The sequence below is a fragment of the Siphateles boraxobius genome, unplaced genomic scaffold, assembly GCF_051911475.1.
Source record: "Siphateles boraxobius isolate OS27281-9 unplaced genomic scaffold, OSU_SipBor_1 9, whole genome shotgun sequence".
Taxonomy (NCBI): Eukaryota; Metazoa; Chordata; class Actinopteri; order Cypriniformes; family Leuciscidae; genus Siphateles; species Siphateles boraxobius.
The window spans coordinates 3551478-3573925 of record NW_027509219.1 but is presented as its reverse complement, the minus strand read 5'-3'; the positions used below and the strand labels follow the sequence as shown (position 1 = coordinate 3573925).

General features: G+C 36.6%; 2 protein-coding genes and 1 long non-coding RNA gene across 4 annotated transcripts in view; 2 read left to right on the top strand and 1 right to left on the bottom strand.

The window, feature by feature from the left end:
• Nucleotides 1-159: 159 nt before the first annotated feature.
• wrap73 (WD repeat containing, antisense to TP73) lies at nt 160-22221 on the bottom strand. The gene is made up of 13 exons (XM_077223829.1): nt 22062-22221; nt 21133-21202; nt 20859-21011; nt 18745-18861; nt 14545-14617; nt 12547-12650; nt 10985-11071; nt 9813-9947; nt 9645-9722; nt 8250-8352; nt 6524-6649; nt 3650-3841; nt 160-800 (listed from the first exon to the last, which is right to left on the bottom strand). Exons 2-13 carry the CDS (start codon nt 21199-21201, stop codon nt 691-693), a joined length of 1347 nt encoding a protein of 448 aa, XP_077079944.1. The 5' UTR covers nt 21202; nt 22062-22221; the 3' UTR covers nt 160-690.
• LOC143732592 (uncharacterized) lies at nt 724-6052 on the top strand. Its single transcript, XR_013201140.1, has 2 exons — nt 724-880; nt 3671-6052. It is a non-coding gene; the product is annotated as an uncharacterized LOC143732592 (long non-coding RNA).
• tp73 (tumor protein p73) overlaps nt 18771-22448 on the top strand; it is a 65028-nt gene continuing 61350 nt past the window's right edge. Inside the window, exon 1 of one of the 2 annotated variants that reach the window (XM_077223802.1) lies at nt 18771-18974. In XM_077223802.1, coding sequence (XP_077079917.1) covers nt 18943-18974 — 32 coding nt within the window. In that variant the 5' untranslated portion in view covers nt 18771-18942. The remainder of the gene's footprint in view (nt 18975-22448) is intronic. The other variant, XM_077223811.1, reaches the window with a different exon arrangement.

The following is a 22448-nucleotide window of genomic DNA, read 5'->3' as shown; positions in this document are numbered from 1 at the left end:
TTTAGTAGTTATCAGTAATAAGAACCATCACTAAGGAAAACCTTGAGGTAAAACATCCAGACAATGTTCAGAGTAATAAGCATTTTTGTAAAATGTTCTTGTCAGGTGTTATGAGACTCACCTGTAATCTCTGTAAAAGAAAAACAATTAAGGGAAACATCACTGTAGAAAACTTTATTACAAATAGATCTAATTTTTATAAAAATAATTCTAGATTTGAAACATTTTCAGGAAAAACAATGAAATACAACAGACATTATTGTCATGAAGCAAAAGGCTTAACATTCACAACTACTCGCATTCATCTAAAAATCACAGCAAATCTAAAGTGACAAATTAGAGTTTTGATTGTACGATGTACTTGGTCCTTCTCAGATCATGTGTAACATCTATTTAGCTTGTCTAAGGCCATAAGAAGCAGATCTGAGTGAAAGCAGTTCATTTGCACCAGGTTGGTGCGGTAGAATCACAAATATCTGATAAATATTTTACTTATAGCATGTGCTGTTTTGAAAATCAACATTTTGTGTCAAGATGAAAATGTTATAAAAACCCTACCTGAAAACCACAAAAAAGTGTTGAGGTATATTTGCAGACACAGTGTTTTTGTCTAGAGTTCTTTGGAGATCAGTCTCAGTTTTTTTTATATTGTAGAAATAGACTCTTGGGAGTGTGATGAAGTGCTTTGGTTTATTTCTCCTCCTCTGTTTCCATGTAACACAGGCAGAGCTGTTCTTTTGAGAGCAGGATGAGTGAGCTGCCACTCCAGTGCCAAAATAGAGACTGTACCTGGAAACTGCCTGTGAGGAAACAGAGGAAGAAGTTAGACTTATCCACGCAACTTCCTTTTATGCAAGCAGCTTCATGTATTGCTTATGGGGTAACATTTCCTGAAACAACTATATATGATCAAAAGTTGTAAAACTGGCCAATTATACTCAAACCTGTGTCTGTATATCGATTATATTTGATAGAATTGCTCAGGGATGCACTGATATAAAAAAATCTGGCTAATACGAAAAACTGATAATTTCATAAATGATAATCAAGCTATGGCAGATAATAAAAATATAAAATGTAAAAAAGAACTACTTTGTCTGCATAAATTAAACACTACAAATTAAAATCAAACATCTGAAATTCTACAAGTAAACTTAGGCATCACAAAAATGGATATTTATTTTGAGATGTTAAAGATTACATTTAAAAGCATTATTAAATTCTAATAATAATATATATATATATATATATATATATATATAAAATAAAATTTAGATAAAGCATGTAAATTAAATATCCAATATTCAAGGATACCAATTAAATTACAGAAAAAAAATCTCTAATCAACCAATATTTTTATTGATTGTGGTGATTAATAAATTAAATTATGGAAAATTTTCATCATGCAGGCTTTGTTGGTATTTTATAAATCATTAAGCAACGAGAGGTTGTACATTACAGTGATTTTTCCATGGTTAATGTGCAAAAACATCGGCATCTTTTGCGTCAGTGGGAATTTGCCATCCTATGTTCATCCACAACTCATGTGACGTGAAATATATCACATCAAGCAACTTAAAATGAAAATATGAGAAATCATGATAGTTCTTCTTCAGGATTTTGTGACCGGTGCAGTACAGACTTTAATTTAGTTTATGATGCTGTGACATATATTGCTACTAATATTCTGGGGGGAAAAACTGCTAAATAAATCTTGTCATGGAAAAATATTTATTTTTTAAATATATAAATATATTTAATATATTTAAATATATTTAAATATATATACAGGTCCTTCTCAAAATTAGCATATTGTGATAAAGTTCATTATTTTCCATAATGTAATGATAAAAATTCAACTTTCATATATTTTAGATTCATTGCACACCAACTGAAATATTTCAGGTCTTTTATTGTTTTAATACTGATGATTTAGGCATACAGCTCATGAAAACCCAAAATTCCTATCTCAAAAAATTAGCATATCATGAAAAGGGTCTCTAAACGAGCTATTAACCTAATCATCTGAATCAACTAATTAACTCTAAACACCTGCAAAAGATTCCTGAGGCTTTTAAAAACTCCCAGCCTGTTTCATTACTCAAAACCGCAATCATGGGTAAGACTGCCGACCTGACTGCTGTCCAGAAGGCCATCATTGACACCCTCAAGCAAGAGGGTAAGACACAGAAAGAAATTTCTGAACAAATAGGCTGTTCCCAGAGTGCTGTATCAAGACACCTCAGTGGGAAGTCTGTGGGAAGGAAAAAGTGTGGCAAAAAACGCTGCACAACGAGAAGAGGTGACCGGACCCTGAGGAAGATTGTGGAGAAGGACCGATTCCAGACCTTGGGGGACCTGCGGAAGCAGTGGACTGAGTCTGGAGTAGAAACATCCAGAGCCACCGTGCACAGGCGTGTGCAGGAAATGGGCTAAAGGTGCCGCATTCCCCAGGTCAAGCCACTTTTGAACCAGAAACAGCGACAGAAGCGCCTGACCTGGGCTACAGAGAAGCAGGACTGGACTGTTGCTCAGTGGTCCACAAATTTTGCATGTCATTCGGAAATCAAGGTGCCAGAGTCTGGAGGAAGACTGGGGAGAAGGAATTGCCAAAATGCCTGAAGTCCAGTGTCAAGTACCCACAGTCAGTGATGGTCTGGGGTGCCATGTCAGCTGCTAGTGTTGGTCCACTGTGTTTTATCAAGGGCAGGGCCAATGCAGCTAGCTATCAGGAGATTTTGGAGCACTTCATGCTTCCATCTGCTGAAAAGCTTTATGGAGATGAAGATTTCATTTTTCAGCACGACCTGGCACCTGCTCACAGTGCCAAAACCACTGGTAAATGGTTTACTGACCATGGTATTACTGTGCTCAATCGGCCTGCCAACTCTCCTGACCTGAACCCCATAGAGAATCTGTGGGATATTGTGAAGAGAAAGTTGAGAGACGCAAGACCCAACACTCTGGATGAGCTTACGGCCGCTATCGAAGCATCCTGGGCCTCCATAACACCTCAGCAGTGCCACAGGCTGATTGCCTCCATGCCACGCCGCATTGAAGCAGTCATTTCTGCAAAAGGATTCCCGACCCAGTAGCCTATTGAGTGCATAACTGAACATAATTATTTGAAGGTTGACTTTTTTTGTATTAAAAACACTTCTTTTATTGGTCGGATGAAATATGCTAATTTTTTGAGATAGGAATTTTGGGTTTTCATGAGCTGTATGCCAAAATCATCAGTATTAAAACAATAAAAGACCTGAAATATTTCAGTTGGTGTGCAATGAATCTAAAATATATGAAAGTTGAATTTTTATCATTACATTATGGAAAATAATGAACTATCATAATATGCTAATTTTTTGAGAAGGACCTGTATATATATGCAATACTCTTTTATGGCGAGTAAAATATACATTTATAGCAGGCACATTTACTGACAACTAGCAGGTTTGGCATAAAGTTCATTTTGGACTATATATATATATATATATATATATAAATAAATAGATAGATTCTAACGGTTATTAGCTTTATGTTATTAGCTTTATTATAACACACAGAACTGAAAGTGTTGTTTAAGCAATAGTGTAAAAGCTTGTTTTAAATTACTGTTGAGTCAAGAACTGTGGTGAAACTGAATCCATACCTTCAACTGGTACATTCACAGACACACAGCCAGCTGGTGACCACAGATAAACTTTGGTGTTTCCGGTGCAGAGAGCCAGCCGGGGTCTGCGTGGGTCCCAGACAAAGCAGCGCACAGGACCTGTCTGTTCCAGGACGGCCAGCAGAGCGAGTCTCTGCATGTCCCACACCCACAGGCTCTGAGGCATGTTATCTGACAGAAGATGGACACAGCGTCAGCATCTCAATAACAACACGAGCATATGAAGCACAGTTGTTAGTACATCTGAATAGGAAGAGTAAAGTCTGTTTAATGCAGGGGAATTTCCCAGGAAGCCAGGGCACCAAATGGCTCTGAAAATTTGATTCGGGTTGGCACTGGCAGAATGTAATGCTTCTCATAATGGCTATTGTTGCCAAATGGAACAATGGGGAAGGAAGATTGAGATGAACTACACAGAAAGATAGAAAGGAAACGTTTCTGTGAATTATAAAATTGTCTCCGGGCCTGAAAAAGTAATGGAAATCAATAAAATCGTAAAAAGTAGTCAAACATTTTTGAGGCAAGACACTACAGGCACAACCACTGTTTTTTCAGGCACTGGTCAATTGTGAGATTTTGTGCTGTTTTGCTACTTTTTAAGACTAGTGAAAAGAAAACTATACATTAATTTGTTTATTCTATTACATTTTATCTGTTTGCATCAGTACATTTCAATTACTATACACTCTTTAAAGGCCTTTTTTTTTTTCTGCATTGAGCCTGAAATCTCTACTTCAGTTGCCCTTACAGCAATTTCTACATTTTAAATGTTTTTACAGGGTGCTTTGTTCATATAACTATGGAAGCTTGTGTCTGCCACAGAATAAAAAATGAAAAAGGCAATTGTGACTTTTTTATCTCACAATTCTGACTTTTTTTCTCTCGTAATTGCGAGTTTACATCTCGCATTTCTGACTTTTTATCTCAGAATTGCACGATATAAAGTCATAATTGCGAAATATAAACTCAGAATTGCGAGATATAAACTCGCAATTGTGAGAAAAAAGTCTGAATTGCAAGATTCTCGCAATTCAAAACCAGTCAGTATCTAGTGTGACCACCATTTGCCTCACGCAATGCTACACAGCTCCTTCGCATAGAGTTGATCAGGTTGTTGATTGTGGCCTGTGGAATGTTGGTCCACTCTCTTCAATGGCTGTGCGAAGTTACTGGATATTGGCAGGACCTGGAACACGCTGTCGTATACGCCGATCCAGAGCATCCCAAAAATGTTGAATGGATGACATGTCCGGTGAGTATGCTGGCCATGCAAGAACTGCGATGTTTTCAGCTTCCAGGAATTGTGTACAGATCCTTGCAACATGGGGCCGTGCATTATCATGCTGCAACATGAGGTGATGGTCGTGAATGAATGGCACAACAATGGACCACAGGATCTCATCATGGTATCTCTCTGTATTCAAAATATCATCAATAAAATGCACCTGTGTTCATTGCCCATACCATACGCCTGCCCATACCATAACCCCGCTCACCCACACGACGCCATACACACTGTCTGCCATCTGCCCTGTACAGTGAAAACCGGGAAGAGAACCCCTGTCCAAACTGCCAGACGCCATCAAATGTGAGCATTTGCCCATTCAAGTCAGTTACGATGACGAACTGCAGTCAGGTCGAGCCCCGATGTTGACTACGAGCATGCAGATGAGCTTCCCTAAGACGGTTTCTGACAGTTTGTGCAGAAATTCTTCTAGTTATGTAAACCGATTGATGCAACAGCTGTCCGGGTGGCTGGTCTCAGACGATCTTGGAGGTGAAGATGCTGGATGTGGAGTTCCTGGGCTGGTGTGGTTACACGTGGTCTGCGGTTATGAGGCTACTTGGATGTACTGCCAAATTCTCTGAAAAGCCTTTGGAGACGGCTTATGGTAGAGAAATGAACATTCAATTCACGGGCAACAGCTCTGGTGGACATTCCTGCAGTCAGCATGCCAATTGCACGCTCCCTCAAAACTTGCAACATCTGTGGCATTGTGCTGTGTGATTAAACTGCACATTTTAGAGTGGCCTTTTATTGAGGCCAGCCTAACGCACACCTGTGCAATAATCATGCTGTCTAATCAGCATCTTGATATGCCACACCTGTGAGGTGGATGGATTATCTCGGCAAAGGAGAAGTGCTAACTAACACAGATTTAGACAGATTTGTGAACAATATTTGAGAGAAATAGGCCTTTTGTGTACATACTAGAAAGTCTTAGATCCTTGAGTTCAGCTCATGAAAAATGGGGAGAAAAACAAAAGTGTAGCATTTATAATTTTGTTCAGTGTATAACATTAACCTGATATGTATTGAACATTTTATTCCTAAAAACGGTGAAAAATAAATTCTGGCTGTTGAGTTTCTTCTGATTAAAAGAGATTTCCAAAATCCATTCTGTGAAAAACATCAACTTTAATATGTCGACAAAATGAAACAATGAATTTTAAACCTGGCTCTGTTCAGATGTTCAGATTTCTATTCTGAAAATGTATGCTAATTAGTGCAAATTTAATTACATAATGCCTCATATTTGAACAAAACATTTCAGAAAACTTGTAATGCAAAACAACTGTCTTAATGTACTGTGATTAATCAACTAGGGAAATTATAGTGATATCTATTAGTTACATTTTGTAAATTAGTTACATCTGTTGTGTCTTGCCTTGAGTGAATATGTTTGTAGTTATGCACAACTAGAAATAGCTCTTTGTGATCGAACAATGTGTAAAAATCTGCACGTAGTAATCCAAGTCATGGAAATTCATAGGATGAAAGGTGGGATCCATACTTGGTTCACATTCAGGACTCATGATTGTTTCATGAATACATTACACACACAGCCTCACCATTCTTTGTAGCAAGGTAGCGATTATCAGCACTGAAAGCCATAGCAGAGATGCCGATTTTAGGGTTGGCACGGTCCGGATCGGGCTTGATTACTGGCACCTGGGTTGGCAGTTGTGTGATCTCATCTGAAACAAGGTATTGAAGTCTATCTGATCAAAATGTAATAGCATTATTTTCACCGTTTATTTGTATTTTCCCACCTCTTTTACTTATGCCCAAAGATTGTGTGGATTAATGCTTAAAGCATATTTTACAATTTTGTAGGTTTCTTACACCAACCATTGTCATATCTTCAATGTTGGGCAAAGTAGCTTTTTAAAAGTAATCCATTACAATATCACATTCCTCCCTAAAACTGTAACTAATTGCGTACTTAGTAACTTTTTATGGAAAGTAATGCCATTTCTCTCAACATGGATACAGGAGAGGTATCAGTCAATAAATGGGAAAACAAAGCATTACTTGATTGAAAAAGTAAGATATTTTGTTGCAAATTTAAAAGTAATGCGTTACTTTACCTAGTTACTTGAAAAAAGTATTACGTAACCTGATCACGTAACTTGCGCTACTTGTGATGCATTACTCCCAACGCAGCATACCTTGATTTTTTATGACCATTTTCCACCTTCTCTATGATGAAAAACATGCACTCCAAAATCTATATAATAAATCTCAAATTTATAATTCTGAGAATAAAGTATTAATAAAGTACACTTACAAGTAATTAGTGCAGCAGTCTAAATACTAATTACCAATATATTATATCTTGTAAATGCACATCTAGGCTACTAAAAATAATAGTGTTACATAGTCATAGGTCAATGATCATAATCTAGTATAATGTATATATTAATAAATATAGAAACTATGTTTATTAATTTATTAACTTTAAGTAAATTAATTTTTAGTTCTAAAGCTTTAGTACTATTTGTAGTACTACCTTTATGTTAATTTATTTTTTTTATTTTTCAAATAATCACTGAATTTACAATAAAATATATTCTGTTAATTACAAAAAGAAATTGGGTGAAATATAGCCTGGACATGTTTTCATGAAATCCACTTTGGTACTGTACCATGTAAATTGTCTTTGTTGTGACTGACTAACCTCAGCATATACCCTCATCAAGTGGCTGAACAGGTGTTGATTTATAAATTACATGTGATATACGTACAGCAGGACTCAACATTAAGCCTTGTCACATGTGCTTGTCCATCAGACAAGTAAATTGGTCATTCACTCTAAAAGTAAAAAAAAGTAGCTTCCACTTGTAAAAGAGCAAGTTTTAATGTTGAGCCCTGTACAGTCATATGTTCATTTGCTCAAGTTTACGATACATGACAAAACGTTTCAATAAATGTTCAAGATGGACTGGAGAGAGCTTTGCACCATTTATGTGAGAGCATGTCTACACATAGTGCAAAATACTCTTCATTTCGAAAGAGTAAAGAGTTCGGGGGGGGGCTTAGTATGTTTGTAACATGAGATCTCCATTACAATGATGTTGGTAAGATTTATGTAGTGTATCTGCAGACCTTTGTCAATAGTCCAGCAATAGAAATAGTTACTTATTCTTAATGACCTGCCACCTAGTTAAATCTCTGGTGTCCACCGAGGCAGTGCTGTCAGCAAAGCAGGTAATATTAGTGCAAACACCCTCCTTATATTAGGAACATACTGTAGTTTAACTACCAAGAACTGTACACAAGATTAATGAAACTTACACTTGCTCTTTGTGCTAAATAGTGAATTATCCACAGTCAGCTGATGAATAGAAAGATCTTCACTGCCCACAACAGGTCTTTTCTCCACTTCCTTAAATACCACCTAAAAAAAAAAAAACAGTATTCGATTATACAAAAAAGACAGATTTTTTTTTAGTTCACTTACATTTTAGACTTTTTCAATAAGAAAAATGTTGACTCAAAATCTAACATTTTCATAATGGTCTAGTTTGTGCAACCTTTGTGCAACCTAGGGCTTGTTGAAAAAAATATAAGCATGTGGCGACAGCTGCACAATTATATTACATTGCTTTGCATTTATTGTGACACTTTCCAAGTGAAATGTTCAGCGAGTGGCGCGAAAAGTGTGTTCAGTTTTATCTGAAACAGATGACTGTGTGAACGTGAATCTGGCAACATTTTATTACGTTGGTTGCAAACAAGTTTACTATGTCAGAAAAGTCATACATATGAAGCTGGTTATGTGATGCAAATGTTAAAATGTATTAAAGTTTACAAATCAAGAACTATGGTAAAAGTGTTTTGAGTTCCTAATATAGTATTGTGCAAGGAACACATGAAAATAAGTCTTTATTAATCAATCAACCGCACCTAGTTATAGGTATGTTAATGACGTTTTGCAAAAATATAGGCATAGACATTTTTCAAAGAGTTAAGCCTACAAAAGTGCTGTTTAAAGTGCCCCTGTGATGCTTTTTTGGATATTACCATTAATACAGTGTTCAATAAAGCTGTTTGTGAATGTAAAAGGTCTGCAAAGTTTCAAAATCAAAATGCATGATGCATGCCATCATGATACGCTATTGTCGCTCAAAAGAAGAACCGTTTCTGAACTGCCTGAAACGAGTCATCAGAAATTCCAGTCTTAATTCTTGTGCGAACCTTTGTAGGTTTGTAACACATTTGCATAATGCCAGCCTGTGTCTTCATTGGCTGCCTGTGAACGTCATCTACTTTGACCCGCATTAAACACAGTAGTTGTAGCTGAGGCCTGGAAGAGTTTGGTTCTTGTTGTTCATGTTGAGCAGACACTGTCTTCTGTGCTGCCAAAGCAAATCCACTTTGCATGCACTTTAAAAGGTTGATGACTCGGGCTCGAATTAATGCAGTAAAATCGACGTCATCGTTACAGTTTGTTTCACAGTGTATCAAGTGCCGAGGAAATCTCCGGAGCTAAAATTCAAATATTCAAATACAAAATTCAAATAAATATTTGAAATTTTATTTATTTATTTATTTTTACCTTGGATGCATACAAACCTATTGTAGGGAAACAAAACAAAACAAAATAGCACATTAGGGGCACTTTAAAGTAAAGTTGAGAGTCCCCCCCTCATATAACAGTCCTCCCACCCTCAGGAGAAAGACACCTACAGCTTTGGTGTTTACGATGGTGGCTGGATGCTCAAATTCTGTGATCTTCTTCCAGGTGATATGATTCAGGATCCGAACCTGATGGAAACCCCATCAAAACTCTCTTTTATACAGATTATATAATATTCAACAGATATTTTCCATCTGTTTCTTTAATAGATTTCCTACCTTTTCATCATAGCTGCCAACAGCCAAGAACTGGCTGCTGGGACTCCACGAGACAGACTTTATGCCTAGAGACCACTCATACGCACTGAAGGAAGACAACAAGCGGCCATCCAGCGAATATAATAACATTTTATACTGCGGAGAGAAACCGGAGAGTTAATCTGATTAGTTAATACTTCAGAATTTTATAAAACTAAATTGTTTCAATGATAAAAAGTCCAATTCCGTTTATCAATGACTACGTTTACATGCAGCCAATAACCCGTTCAAAACCGATATATTAGCAATAACCCGGTCACACACGGCCATGTAAACAATAAAAAGACCGAATATGCTCATATCCCTGATTTTAAAAACCGGGATATGATACCTGGGGTACCCCTTTTCTAACCCGAATTTTTGGTCATGTAAACGCGTATCGGCATATCCCCATAATGATTTGTGTTCTGCGAATGTTCTATTCGCAAGGAATCTTGGTCTTTTGAGAAGAGGAGCTTCTCAGCGCATACAAAAACCCGCCGGCAGTATACCGGAAGTAAACATGGCGAGACGCAGCACAGCGTACATTTGGAGCGAGGTCAGTACCAGCACCAAAGCGCAAACAAAGGCGATCGCTATCTGCCCCGAACTATTCATTATCCGTGTGCTGCTGCTGCTGTTGTTGTCGTCTTTGGATACAGGAAGAAGAATCGGAAATTACGCATATTGCGCCTTAAGGTTGTCCGTACGTCCAGACGCTAACCGTGCGTCGCCGTTTACATCGGGATATTGCAATTCCATGTATACAGGAGTATGTAAACGGGTTATTTCCAATGTTTCAGAAACCCGAATAGTTAACTTAACCCGACCATAACCCGAAAATTGGCTGCATGTAAACGTAGTCATTGATTGAGAGGCATTCAAACCCCTGTGTCTGTATCAGACAGTTTGAGTATCAGTCTTTCACAGAGCATTTGATGATTATTGCGCTTAACAAAATTAAGCTCCAATTTGAGTGGCTGGATTTAATGATAATTAAAATGATTATTGTCCAAAATAATTATATAGAGTAATTACGCACAAAAATGCAAATCCAGGCTACAAATAATAATGAATGTTATGTAGTACGGTCAATGACCAGAATCGGTTTGTGAAAGAAATCTTTTGTGACCATAAGCATTGATTTTCTTTACCTCGAGACTGTTGTCCCACACTGCAAGCACACAGCCGTTCGGAGACCACTCCAGCCCTGCCAGATCTTGAGTCTCGCTCTCAAAATGCTACAGACAAAATGGCAAAATGGAAGTTCATTATAAATGCTAATAAAAGTTTCTTGCACCAAAAATGCATTATCTTAATTTGTCATGATCATTTAACACTCTCTCTCTCTCTCTGATCAAAAACATGCACCCTAAAATCAAAAGAAATAATAATTTTCCTTAAAGAACAAATCACCCTAATTTCTCATTCTGGTAATAATGTATATAAATAATAATAATTACCTTTTAATTTTTAAATTGTTTAAGTAATATTTGCTGTACTGCTGTTTTTTTTAATTAAATAAACAATCGGTTTTTACTATAAAATATTAAATGTATAGTTATTTAAAATTTAGATATTTTCATGAATATCCAGAAAGATTATTTACAAAAAGTGATACATTTATTTAATAATAATACTTAATGTTAAAGAAAAATTTAATATTAGCATTAAATATTAAAATGTGCCCCAAACAAAGGGTAGTTCTTTTACATTTTACATTACAATTATGTTTAGTAACACTTTACAAAAAGGTCTCATTAGTTAATGCATTAACTAACATGAACTAGTAACATACTTTTTTTTATAAAAATTTTTTTATACAGCATTTATTAACCTGATAGTTGCTTAATAAAAATGTTCATGTTCACAGTGCATTAACTCAGGGGTTTTCAAACTGGGGTCTGGGGGCCTAAAGGGAATGCTAGGGGGGTCCAAGGAAAGGTTTAGAGAAAAGCTGTGTAAAAAAATTAGAAATAAATCAATACAAATAAAATTACACTAAATACATTTAAATAATAAATTAATACAATAAGATTAGTTTATTTTATTTAAATAAAGACAAACAAAATCACACATTTAATTAAAATAAATAAATAAAATTATCTTTAAATAAAAATAAATAACTCCATAGATAAAATCATTTGATTAAAATAAATTAAAATAAGTACAATTTGATAAAACTACATAAATATATTAAAATAAGAAAAGCTGTACAACAATTTTAAAATAAATAAGATTAAGTAACTAAATAAATTAAATTACAAAGATTAAAAAGCCTTACATCAACTAATTTTAACAGATAAAACTTTTGATCTTAAAAATTAATTAGTAAAGGTTTAGATTAACGTTATCTAAGATTAATAAATGGTGTAAAAGATTTAAAAAAATGCTCATTGTTTGCTCATGTTAACTAAAGTAGTTAACTAATGTTAACAAATGAAACCTTAATGTGAAGCGTTACCAAAATGTTTAATGCAAGTATTTGAGAATCAAGTCATTCATCTTCATCTGAAGTGATATAATGATATTTTGCCACTTTTACTACTGAAGACAATAGACAAAAGGGCAGGACATTTTAGGAGAAAGAAGGGTGGAAAAAGGTCAGCACACGCTGTTAAACCTGCTTCTCCTGCTCAACTTTTCTGGAGCATGTGTGCTAACCATTAGGCCACAGCTTTCACACCAGCATACTACCTTAGATAACTGTACTCACTCTGAGAAGATGCCAGTCATCACACACAAACACACTGATGTAGTCTTTACACTCCCGTCTTTCTGCCAGAGCCATATAACGGCCATCTGCAGTGAAGTCCATACCTGAAACACATTTATGCATTTAAAGCCTAAATTCAACCTAAAGTCAACCACATATTCTATAGATGCGTTTCATGAACTGACCGGGGCACTGTTATAGTATCCATAGTATAGAATTTCCTACGCTCCATGACGCTTTGTAAGAATTATGGGAGTTACTACTGTTAAACTGTAAACAATCAGCTTAACGTTCGCTCTAGGAACACAATAATAAGGATTTTTAAAAACTGTGAACAATGAGATGTTCTCACCCTTCAACCATCAAACATTAAAACGAAATTTAAAAGTGTAAAAGCATAAACAAATTACTACAACAGACCATGAATAACCAAAAACTTGATTTCTGCAGCAATATTGCGGATGTCTTAAAATATAACTATACGTATTGTAAAATATAACATAACCTTAATCAAAAATGTTTATTAAATTTAGCATTTACTAGCTCTAGAAACATTCCAGTAAACACTGCTAATATGGATTAGAAGTGAAAAGGGGAGACAATTCACTTTTAAAGCATTTGGATTTGTGGAGAAAAACAAGAGATTCTTAGTGCATTCCAGTGAATTATTAATGGGATATATCGTAAATGAAATCGGGAAAGCAGACTACGAATGCACAGTATTATATTGTCTTATATAGTACTGTGTTCTCCTTTTTTACTGTTACAGTAGAAAACAAAGGAAAGCCTGGTTTCAGTTACTGTAATAGCAAAAAATACATACTTTGACAGTTACACTGCCATTCAAAAATTTTGGGTCAATTAAGCCAATTAACCAATTAAGGTTAACCAATTAAGGTTCACACCGCAAGTCTTAGTGCTCAATTCGGATTTTTTGCTCAGATCCATTTTTTTGTTTAGCTGTTCACATTACCTTTTAAAATGTGGCCTATATCAGATTCCAGTGTGAACTGTTTGCGATTTCGAACTGACCCGCATGCGCAAAAGAACAATAACAATGACATCAGACACAGCACGCTGTTGCACTAAAGTTGGGGAGTTTATGGAGGAAGTAAGCATTTTCGCTTTTATTTCAAAATGTTTGTGTAATAGCAGCCGTAACATTAATGAGCAGGTGCTGAGGAGGAGAAGAATGAAGAGAGAGCAAAATTGGCTATTTTGGCCTTTTGCGAGGTTATGGCTTCAAATTCACTACAGAGGTCTGTGTGGATGTGGAGACGAAGCCAGGAGTGGTGGGAATGTGATGTGAATAGCTTCACAGAGACGCTGTTTTGAGACGCATAGTTTGTGACAAATGTCGATGTAGATTGACGTAAAAGTCGCATCAAATCCGCCTTGGTTGTTCACACTGCGGCCACATTGAAAAAAATCAGACCCGGGTCTGATTCAGGACCACATATGGAAGTGGTCTAAATCTGATGTGAAAAAATCAGATCTGGACAAAATTTGAGTGTTCACACTACTTCTGAAGAAGTCTTCAGATACGGATGGAATTGTGGTCCATAACTTTGACCCATGACAGCACACAGTACATGGCTACAATTGTCATAATTCACTCCGGTAGACAGACAACACAATGCTAGCACAGAAACACCTTTCAACGCAAGTTTTCCATCATCTGATCTGAAGGTTACAGCTCAATCCACGAGCGACAGGGGTGACAGATAACTGAATCCACACTCTGCTGGCCAGAAAATGAACATTATATAAACCTGTCTTCTGGAGTGTTATGAGGACTTTTACCAGCTGTCTGTGAGAGCTCACGCCTGGCTAGACGTCCAGGGACAAGACTTATATATTACAGGTAAATATCGTCACATGATTCATGCTTCTGTGACCCTGTCCATACATCTCCACTCCCACAAACAGTTTATAAAACTAGCTATACCCCAGACTAGTTCAGACACTCAATGTCTGCACTTACTCGCAAGCACTCACCTTTCTGGCAGGCTTTAGGATACTTGATGTAGGAAACGGATTTTGTGCATAGGGACCAGACGGTGACTCTCAACTGTGAAGATAAAGCAAAAAAATGTATAGAGAAGTAAATATTTAAAATGAATGATACAAAACCATTTTGCACCTTCAAGTTGTCAACCTTAAAGGGTCACTTCAGGATTTAGCATTAAGCTCTGTATCAGTAGAAAACCAGTAGTATTTTCGAATTACCACGCAGGATTTTTTGGCCAGAGGCTAAAGACTACAGCCAGTAAAAGGGGCTGTCCCGCATGTTCTCAACCCGCTCATAGAGGGTCGGATCTCAGTCACAGATCTGACTCTTGTTCTGTGGAGAAAGCTGAGTAGTAGGGGTTACCATCCTCTTTTTCCCGGACGTCGAGATCGTCCAACATGTCCGGGATTCAGCTTTTGCTTTCTGCAGTCGCCATTCATTGTTTACATGCACACCTTTTGTTTCAATCTAACTGAATTCATTCCGATTGGTGAATCTGAATGTAGTGTTTACATGAACGCTAAACAAGTGATCGGTTGATGTGCGTTTTAATATTGCCAAGAAAATTCCCGCTCCTCCGTGAGAGATACGAGACCGGTGCGTCTCACAGGTGTCGCTCATCAGTAATCACGCCACCGGCCCCGCGCCGTTCTCCCGCGGCCCCCAGTCTCGTCCTGCACGCCACAGTAAACATGATGAATGGCGACTGTAGAACGCAAAAGCCGAATCTCAGACGTTATGGGTGATCTCGAAAACCCGGGCAGACTCACACTCATCACGGAGACTCACTAGTAGCCTAGCCTTGTTGTTTAACAACTACGCTCTGCTACCGGTAGGCGTGGCCTCCTAGGGCAGCGAAGCAATTACATTCTGGGAGTTGTTGTCTTTCATCCACATAAGCCAAAAATACAAAAATTCAAAAATAATTTCACATTTCTTCTACATAAATGACCCATTTTAAATACACATTCATCTTCCCAGAGGTGAAGTGTCCCTTTAAGATTAAAACACAATTCAGTGGTGTACAAGTTTAAAGGGTTAGTTGACCCAAAAATGAAAAGTATCCCATAATTGACTCACCCTTAAGCCATCCTATATGTATGACTTTCTTTTTTCAGCCAATCACAATTGGAGTTATATTAAAAAATATCCTGGCTCTTACAAGCATTAAATTGGGAGTGAATAGAGCCTGATATTTTTGAAGGCCTTCTGAAGAGAAGTGATGCGTTTTTCCAAGAAAAATGTATAACTTTATAAACTATAATCACTCGCTTCCGGTAACATCCGTACACGAGTCTAGTTCTGCTGGAAGAGTGACCTCTGACCCGATGCATGACGTATTAACGAACACGGAAGCGGGGAGGGTAGAGCGAAACAAAACACCGGTCACGAATTTAAAAAGTCTAAAACAAGGATTTTTAAAGAGAAATGACGGAGGAGCTTAAGTTTGTTGCCCAGCCCTGTTTGTTTGAACCGTGTTTGAACTACTCTCACCTAACCTTACATTACTCCTACATCCTACGTCATACGTCAGGTCAGAAGTTTAATGGTGACCTGCCAATGGACTGCAGATGAATATATATATTCATATAACTCATATATATATTCCAACAAGGTGGATAGAGATTCACACTGTCGAGCTCTTACAAAAAAGTCACACAAAAAAAGAAAGAAAAAGAAAATATAGCTGCTGGCCTAAGGCCTTCAAGCATTTGTGTAAAAAGATATTATGTTTTAATTAGCAAGCATGTTACCACTCTGATCGTAGATGGACTTACATCAGTGAGGAAAAAGACAAATTGTTGCACTTTCAGGTCATTTATCACTGAAATATAGCGGGGGGGTTTTTACCTTTTAAAGTGTAATAGTTCTACTTATGGCCGGTATTTTTTACGGACTATGATCGGTACGGTACGCTTGGAACAACAACAGAGGTGATACTATTTAAAGTGAGCCGAGCCGTACCGTACCATTCAGTGGAAAAGTGCCAAAGTGAGCAGTACCGAACCGTACCATGCAGTGGAAAAGCACCATTAGGTGACCGTGAATCGAAATTTTACCTTTTTTTGATAATTATTGCCTATAAAACTCCAGCGAATCTTGCTGCACTGGTAATATAAAACATCATGAGTGATTTCGTACTTTTCACTGCTGTAGCGCCCGTCAAGCCAATCGAGGCAAGCCTTGGTGACATTGTAGAAGGTGTGAGTACTACCAGCCCTCACAAGTCTCCAAGACTCACGGTTTGGTCTGCCCGATCACTTTTAGGGAAGAATGCTGATCCTAGGAAAATTTAACAATGACAATGGGGGTGCTACACGCTTGAACCCCTAAAAAGGAATTCTTCATGCAACCTGTGCATAATTACAAATCTTCTATAGCCATACGAATGTCTTTTGTCTAAGAACAGTCCAACAACTTAAAGGGATAGTTCACCCAAAAATGATCATTCTGTCATAATTCAGTAAACTGGCCTGCTGTAAACAACAAAGCTCTGCTCAAAGTCTGCTGATGTCAGCAGCACATACAGTAATAGAAATCTAGTATGTACTTGCCACCTTTATATTGTTCAGATGGAATCCTTTAGGTGGCACACTAGAAAAGCAAGCTGACTTGAATTGTCTGTGATTTCAGTCTTTGTCAAATTTTCAAACAAACAGCCATAAATATGTACCATTGCCTTTCACAACTTTGATAAGCTGCTTTAAAAATGACCGTTGCAAAATGACTTTCATAAACACTGCATGTGCTGTCGTTAACACAGACAGTGTACTGTTTATTTATGGAACCCTGTAACAGAGACGTCAGACGGAAGACAACAGACAAGTGTCCAGTCATCATTCAACCTCACACACTAGACAAACAGCAAGAATTCCAGACAGACACTTCATTTCAAGTGCATGGTGAACACACACAGCTGTCCATCATCTCAACACATGTCAGTAATTCTTGGAATCAAGTTCAGGCGACAGACGACTATGGTGGAACTCAGCCCAAGTGTAATCCAGACAAACAGACAGAGACAGAGAGAGAGAAGGAGAAAGAGAAGGAGACTTCATATTACACTACCATTTAATAGTTTGGGTTCAGTAAGTTTTTTTATTAAAGAAATTAGTACTTTTATTCAGAAAGGATGCATTAAATTGATGCATTGATGCAAAAGCGACAGTAAAGACGTTACAAATTTTATGTTACAGTTTACAGTTTAAGTTTATGTTACAAATATTTCTATTTAAAAAAAAGAAGAAATATTTTGTTTTTTAGGAGGGAATTTTTATTCATCAAGTATCGTGAATTTTTTTTTCTTCATAAAAGTATTAAGCTGCACAACTGTTTTCAACATTGATAATGAAAAGAAATGTTTCTTGAGCACCAAATCACTATATTAAAATGGTTTTTGAAAGATCATGTGTCAAGACTAGAGTAACTTTAAAGGTTCTTGCACACGGAGTCCGAAATTCTCGTTTGAAATTTTTGCACGTAATAAAATAAATACGACCTCACGTTGTGTCAATCACATTTACACACTGTCTCCGAAACTTTCGTACGTCCTAAAAAAAGTCGGGCCGGGTTCGATTTTCTGCATTTTTCGTATCCGTAGCAAGCATTTTGAGAGTTGTTTTGACAATTCAGAGTCACCGAATGACGAATACGAAAATTTCAGACTCAGTGTGCAAGGACCTTAAAGCTGAATTTCCATGTCAAGAAATTAATTATAATTTAAAACATACTCAAATCGTACACAGTTATTTAAAATTGTAATAATATTTCACAATATTACTGTTTAAAAAAAAATCTAATTAATGCAGACTTTTTTAATCTGACCAACCCAACTTTTTAAACAATAGTGAACGTGGTCATTTTTTATTTATGTAGATAGAAACAATAATAAAAAATACCATGATATTTGTCTATTGGTCCAAAATATGGTGGTATAATATTTTTGTTCTTTTTTCCAAAATATGGTGGTATCATTTTTTTTTGTTCTTTTTGCATTTTGCTTCTCAGGCTTTGCATTATTAACCAGATCACAAGAAGTAATTTTCAGAAGTACAGTGTATTCTGACTGTGACCTCACAGAATTAACCAACAGAGTTGAACTTAGTCCATGGACTGTCTGTTATTTTCAGGTCTTCATTTATGGACAGCAACAGTTGAGACTTGACTCCTCCTACCGCCATACTTACATTGAACTCAGTGGTGTTGAGTATGTGTCGCCCGTCAGGACTCCAGCGTGACGAGACTAGTCCAATCGAACCCTCGTCTATCTTACAATGCCAGTCCGGCTGCTCTAGAGACCATACCTGAGAGCGAATAGAGAGAAACACAAAGGCCTTTCACTAACAAACATATTTGAGTCCTGTTGCCTTGTTGAATAGCTCAACATGAAGGACTGGCGCTGGCTTCCTTTACAAAGGTAAGGTAATTTAGTGTGTAAATTAAACTATTGAGGAAATTTTATCTAATTGTTGAAAAAGTGTAAACTAACACTATAACCTAATATTTAAAAGTTATTAGACGAATTATTAAGCTCAAGCGTGGGTTATTTGAAACCCTAAGATTTAAAATCGCTGTCTAGCTCGTACCATTTGAGCTCCAGATGTGAATGAGACCTCAAGTAATGTGTCTTGTTCAAAAGATTGTGATCTCAATTCAAACACATACGCGATGTTATTCCTAAATGACAACATTAAGCTTTGCAAGTACGAACACAGCGAACATTTAAATCTTCATTTGAGCTGCTGCTGATCCAGAGAGAGCAGTTTTCATGTAGGCTATAGGTATGGAACCGCTTCACAAACAGTCTTTTCAACCACACAGTATAATTATTTCTGTGCTACAATAATTCAAATGATCACAGAAGTACTGGGAAAAAGTTTATAGTTCGGATATAAACACGGTAGCGGTATCAACATAGAGTAAATACCTTTTGAAAGTAACTAGATGCTTCAAATACAGATCGTATCAATTACATTGTTACGCCAATAGGTGGCGATGTCATTGAATCATTCGTTCAAGAGATTCATTCACAAACACTAGCGGTGTTTGAAATCGCCCCCCTATTCCCTGAATAATTCAGACACTGAGTGCACCAGAAGAGATGACGCATTTGTATGTGCTTGCTGCTTAATAATCATTTGAAACTTAGCAAACTGGCAGCTCCGGTATGTATCTTGAACTCGGTTATGGAAACCAGCTTGTATAAACATTAATTAAACAATTTAATAATCAATTAAAAAGGAATGTATACATGTTTGATATTATGCTGTATCCACATTGGACCAGCGGTTTGGAAAATGGATGGATGGATGATTCAGCTGCTGGTGCCATCTTCTGGCAAAACTTGGGAATTTATTCGGAACGACCCTCACAGTGCATTATGGGTATTCTATAGCCGTTAAGCATACGGCTTTAGAATGAAAACGTAAGCTGCTGAATTGTTGCCTTGCTGCCCTGTGAATATTTAACAATTATTACAATAGTAATTCAGTTTTCACCGTTAGAAATAACATCAGAAGTGGAAAACATTGATCAAAAACGTACATTTATACACAAACTGACGACTAACCGCAACTTTTAGATGCCATTTTTATCTTTTAGCTCAACTGTCACAGAATGGAAAGCACAGGATTGTGGGACATCAAAGGCAGCGACAGAAACATCTATGCTGCCTTCAAAAATCTATCAGATTAAGGTATTTCAGGAAGTGAAACTAACATTGGATTCGGACGTGCCTGGATGCCTTCCTACCTTGGAATGCGTCCTCCGGAGGCAGCAATTTTAAGCCTTCGGACGCAGCCTACATCAGTTGTACACTTGTTAATGCGGTGCATTGTGGGATTGAATGAGAGCACTCGATAACGTCCACTATGGTTTGGACACAACTACAAATGGCCTTCCCCTCAAATAGTGCCGTATTTAAGGATATAAAGGAGTGATTTCGAACACAGCAAGTCTTTATGAGGGAGTCATTCTCTCAAACCGATTAAAAATTTTTTTAATTCAAATTCATTAAACAATTCTTTTTAAATAGACTGCAGCAATTAGCATTTTGTCAGAACCTCTTGTACATGACATGTAATTTCATAGATTTGTCTATTCAGAATTGTGGGAGAATCTTGATCTCTATTTTAAACAAAACAATATTGTGATTCTCAATTTATCTCAATTCAGCTCTAAGAGAGGTGTAATATTACTTTTCAAACTTTTTAAAGACCCTTCTGGGTAAAGACTGAACGTACCCAGACTGAAAAGTAAAGGTAAAAGTGCATCAATAAATGCAATGGGCAACTTGACATACCTGCACTAGGCCTCTTTTGTACATGGCACAAAGGATGAAGAGGGAGTCAGAGGACCACTCCATGTGCATCACTTGGTCCAGGCATGTGTACAGGTGCACGATCTGAAGGGTTTTGATATCACGGACCACCAGCCGGTACTGAACACAGGTTGCCTACAAGCCCAAATTAAATGTAGTGATTAACAAGAAACAGTAAGATCAGTATGGTGGTCATAGTCAGAATTTTAAATGTATCATCTGATAATGTCGATGGCTGTAAGAAAAACAACTTTACCAAATATTTCCCATCAGGAGAAACTTTGCACAATTGATTGGATTGCTTGAAGACCTCTGAGAAATTCATGCTATTGGAAACAAAAATAAATTGATTACTCTGTGGCTGGAAATACAAATATGAATATGTAACTATAAATTCTTCACCAAAAATCAAATCAAATAAAGTAAACATAATACATTTTGTAAAAAAAATAATATTTAGAAAACATTTAAGATTTTAAGATGTAGTTTTTACTTTTATTTGCAATTGTCATTACTTCCAATGGTGATTGATTCTTATCAGATTCTCATTACTAAACTGTTATATTAATTATGTATAATCTAACAGCAATCACCTGTCCAAAAAGATATGTTATTATAATCAGTAATAATAAATCAAGAGAAAGGCAGTAAATCTACATATTTTAAATGTACTACAAATAATACTATTATGCATAAATATTATAATTAGTATGTTTTTTCGCGGTACAGCAATGCAAATTCTATTTTTTTTAACAATTGGGGGGTGCTCGACACACATGAAAATGTCCTAATGAAAAACAAATGTTAATGTAAAAACATGTTGCGTTGTACTAAATATAGGCTGTGATAACGGCTATAGTAATTCATGAGATTCACCCAGGTAAATTGATGTAAGCTGGTAGGAAGGTTGTGCATTAAATATAGGTTTTAAGACAAAACCTTTTCTTACTTTTCGATTATGACATATCCTGAGTTTTCTACCGATATTAATGTATTGATTACTTTGTAATGACGTTAGATTTTTAGAAACGACTTGCATAATAATCCATACATTATCTTTTATCAGGCTTAGGAAACGTTAACGGCTCCGTATCAGTTTGCTTAACGTTACTAAAGTTAAACACTGGTTACACGTCTAACGTCTAAGTTAACAGAAGACTCGTTGTGTGCGTTTTAACAATTTACCTTTCAGAGTATTGTAAGTACTGATCCGAAGAGTTTATTGGTCAGTTATTAAAGACCTTTGCAGGATAAAAACAAAAAGACACTCATGAGAATCAACTGTCTCAGACAAGGAGCGCTAAAGAGGTCTCAACCGAATCTCTTAATGTTTAGGAAGTGACGTTTACGTAAACGTCATTGTTGTTGTGCTGATTGCCAATAAGCGCCGCGCTTTATTGTAGGCGTCGCAGTGGAATTGTGGGAAATGATGTTTCACCTTGTCTTTTTTCTAGTATGCACTAGAATTAACAATAAATATGGGTTACCGAGCTCATACCGAGTAGTTTTATGACTTGTTTGTTTTGAATTACTTAATCATTACCGTATGCATTTCAAAGCAAATGCTAAAAC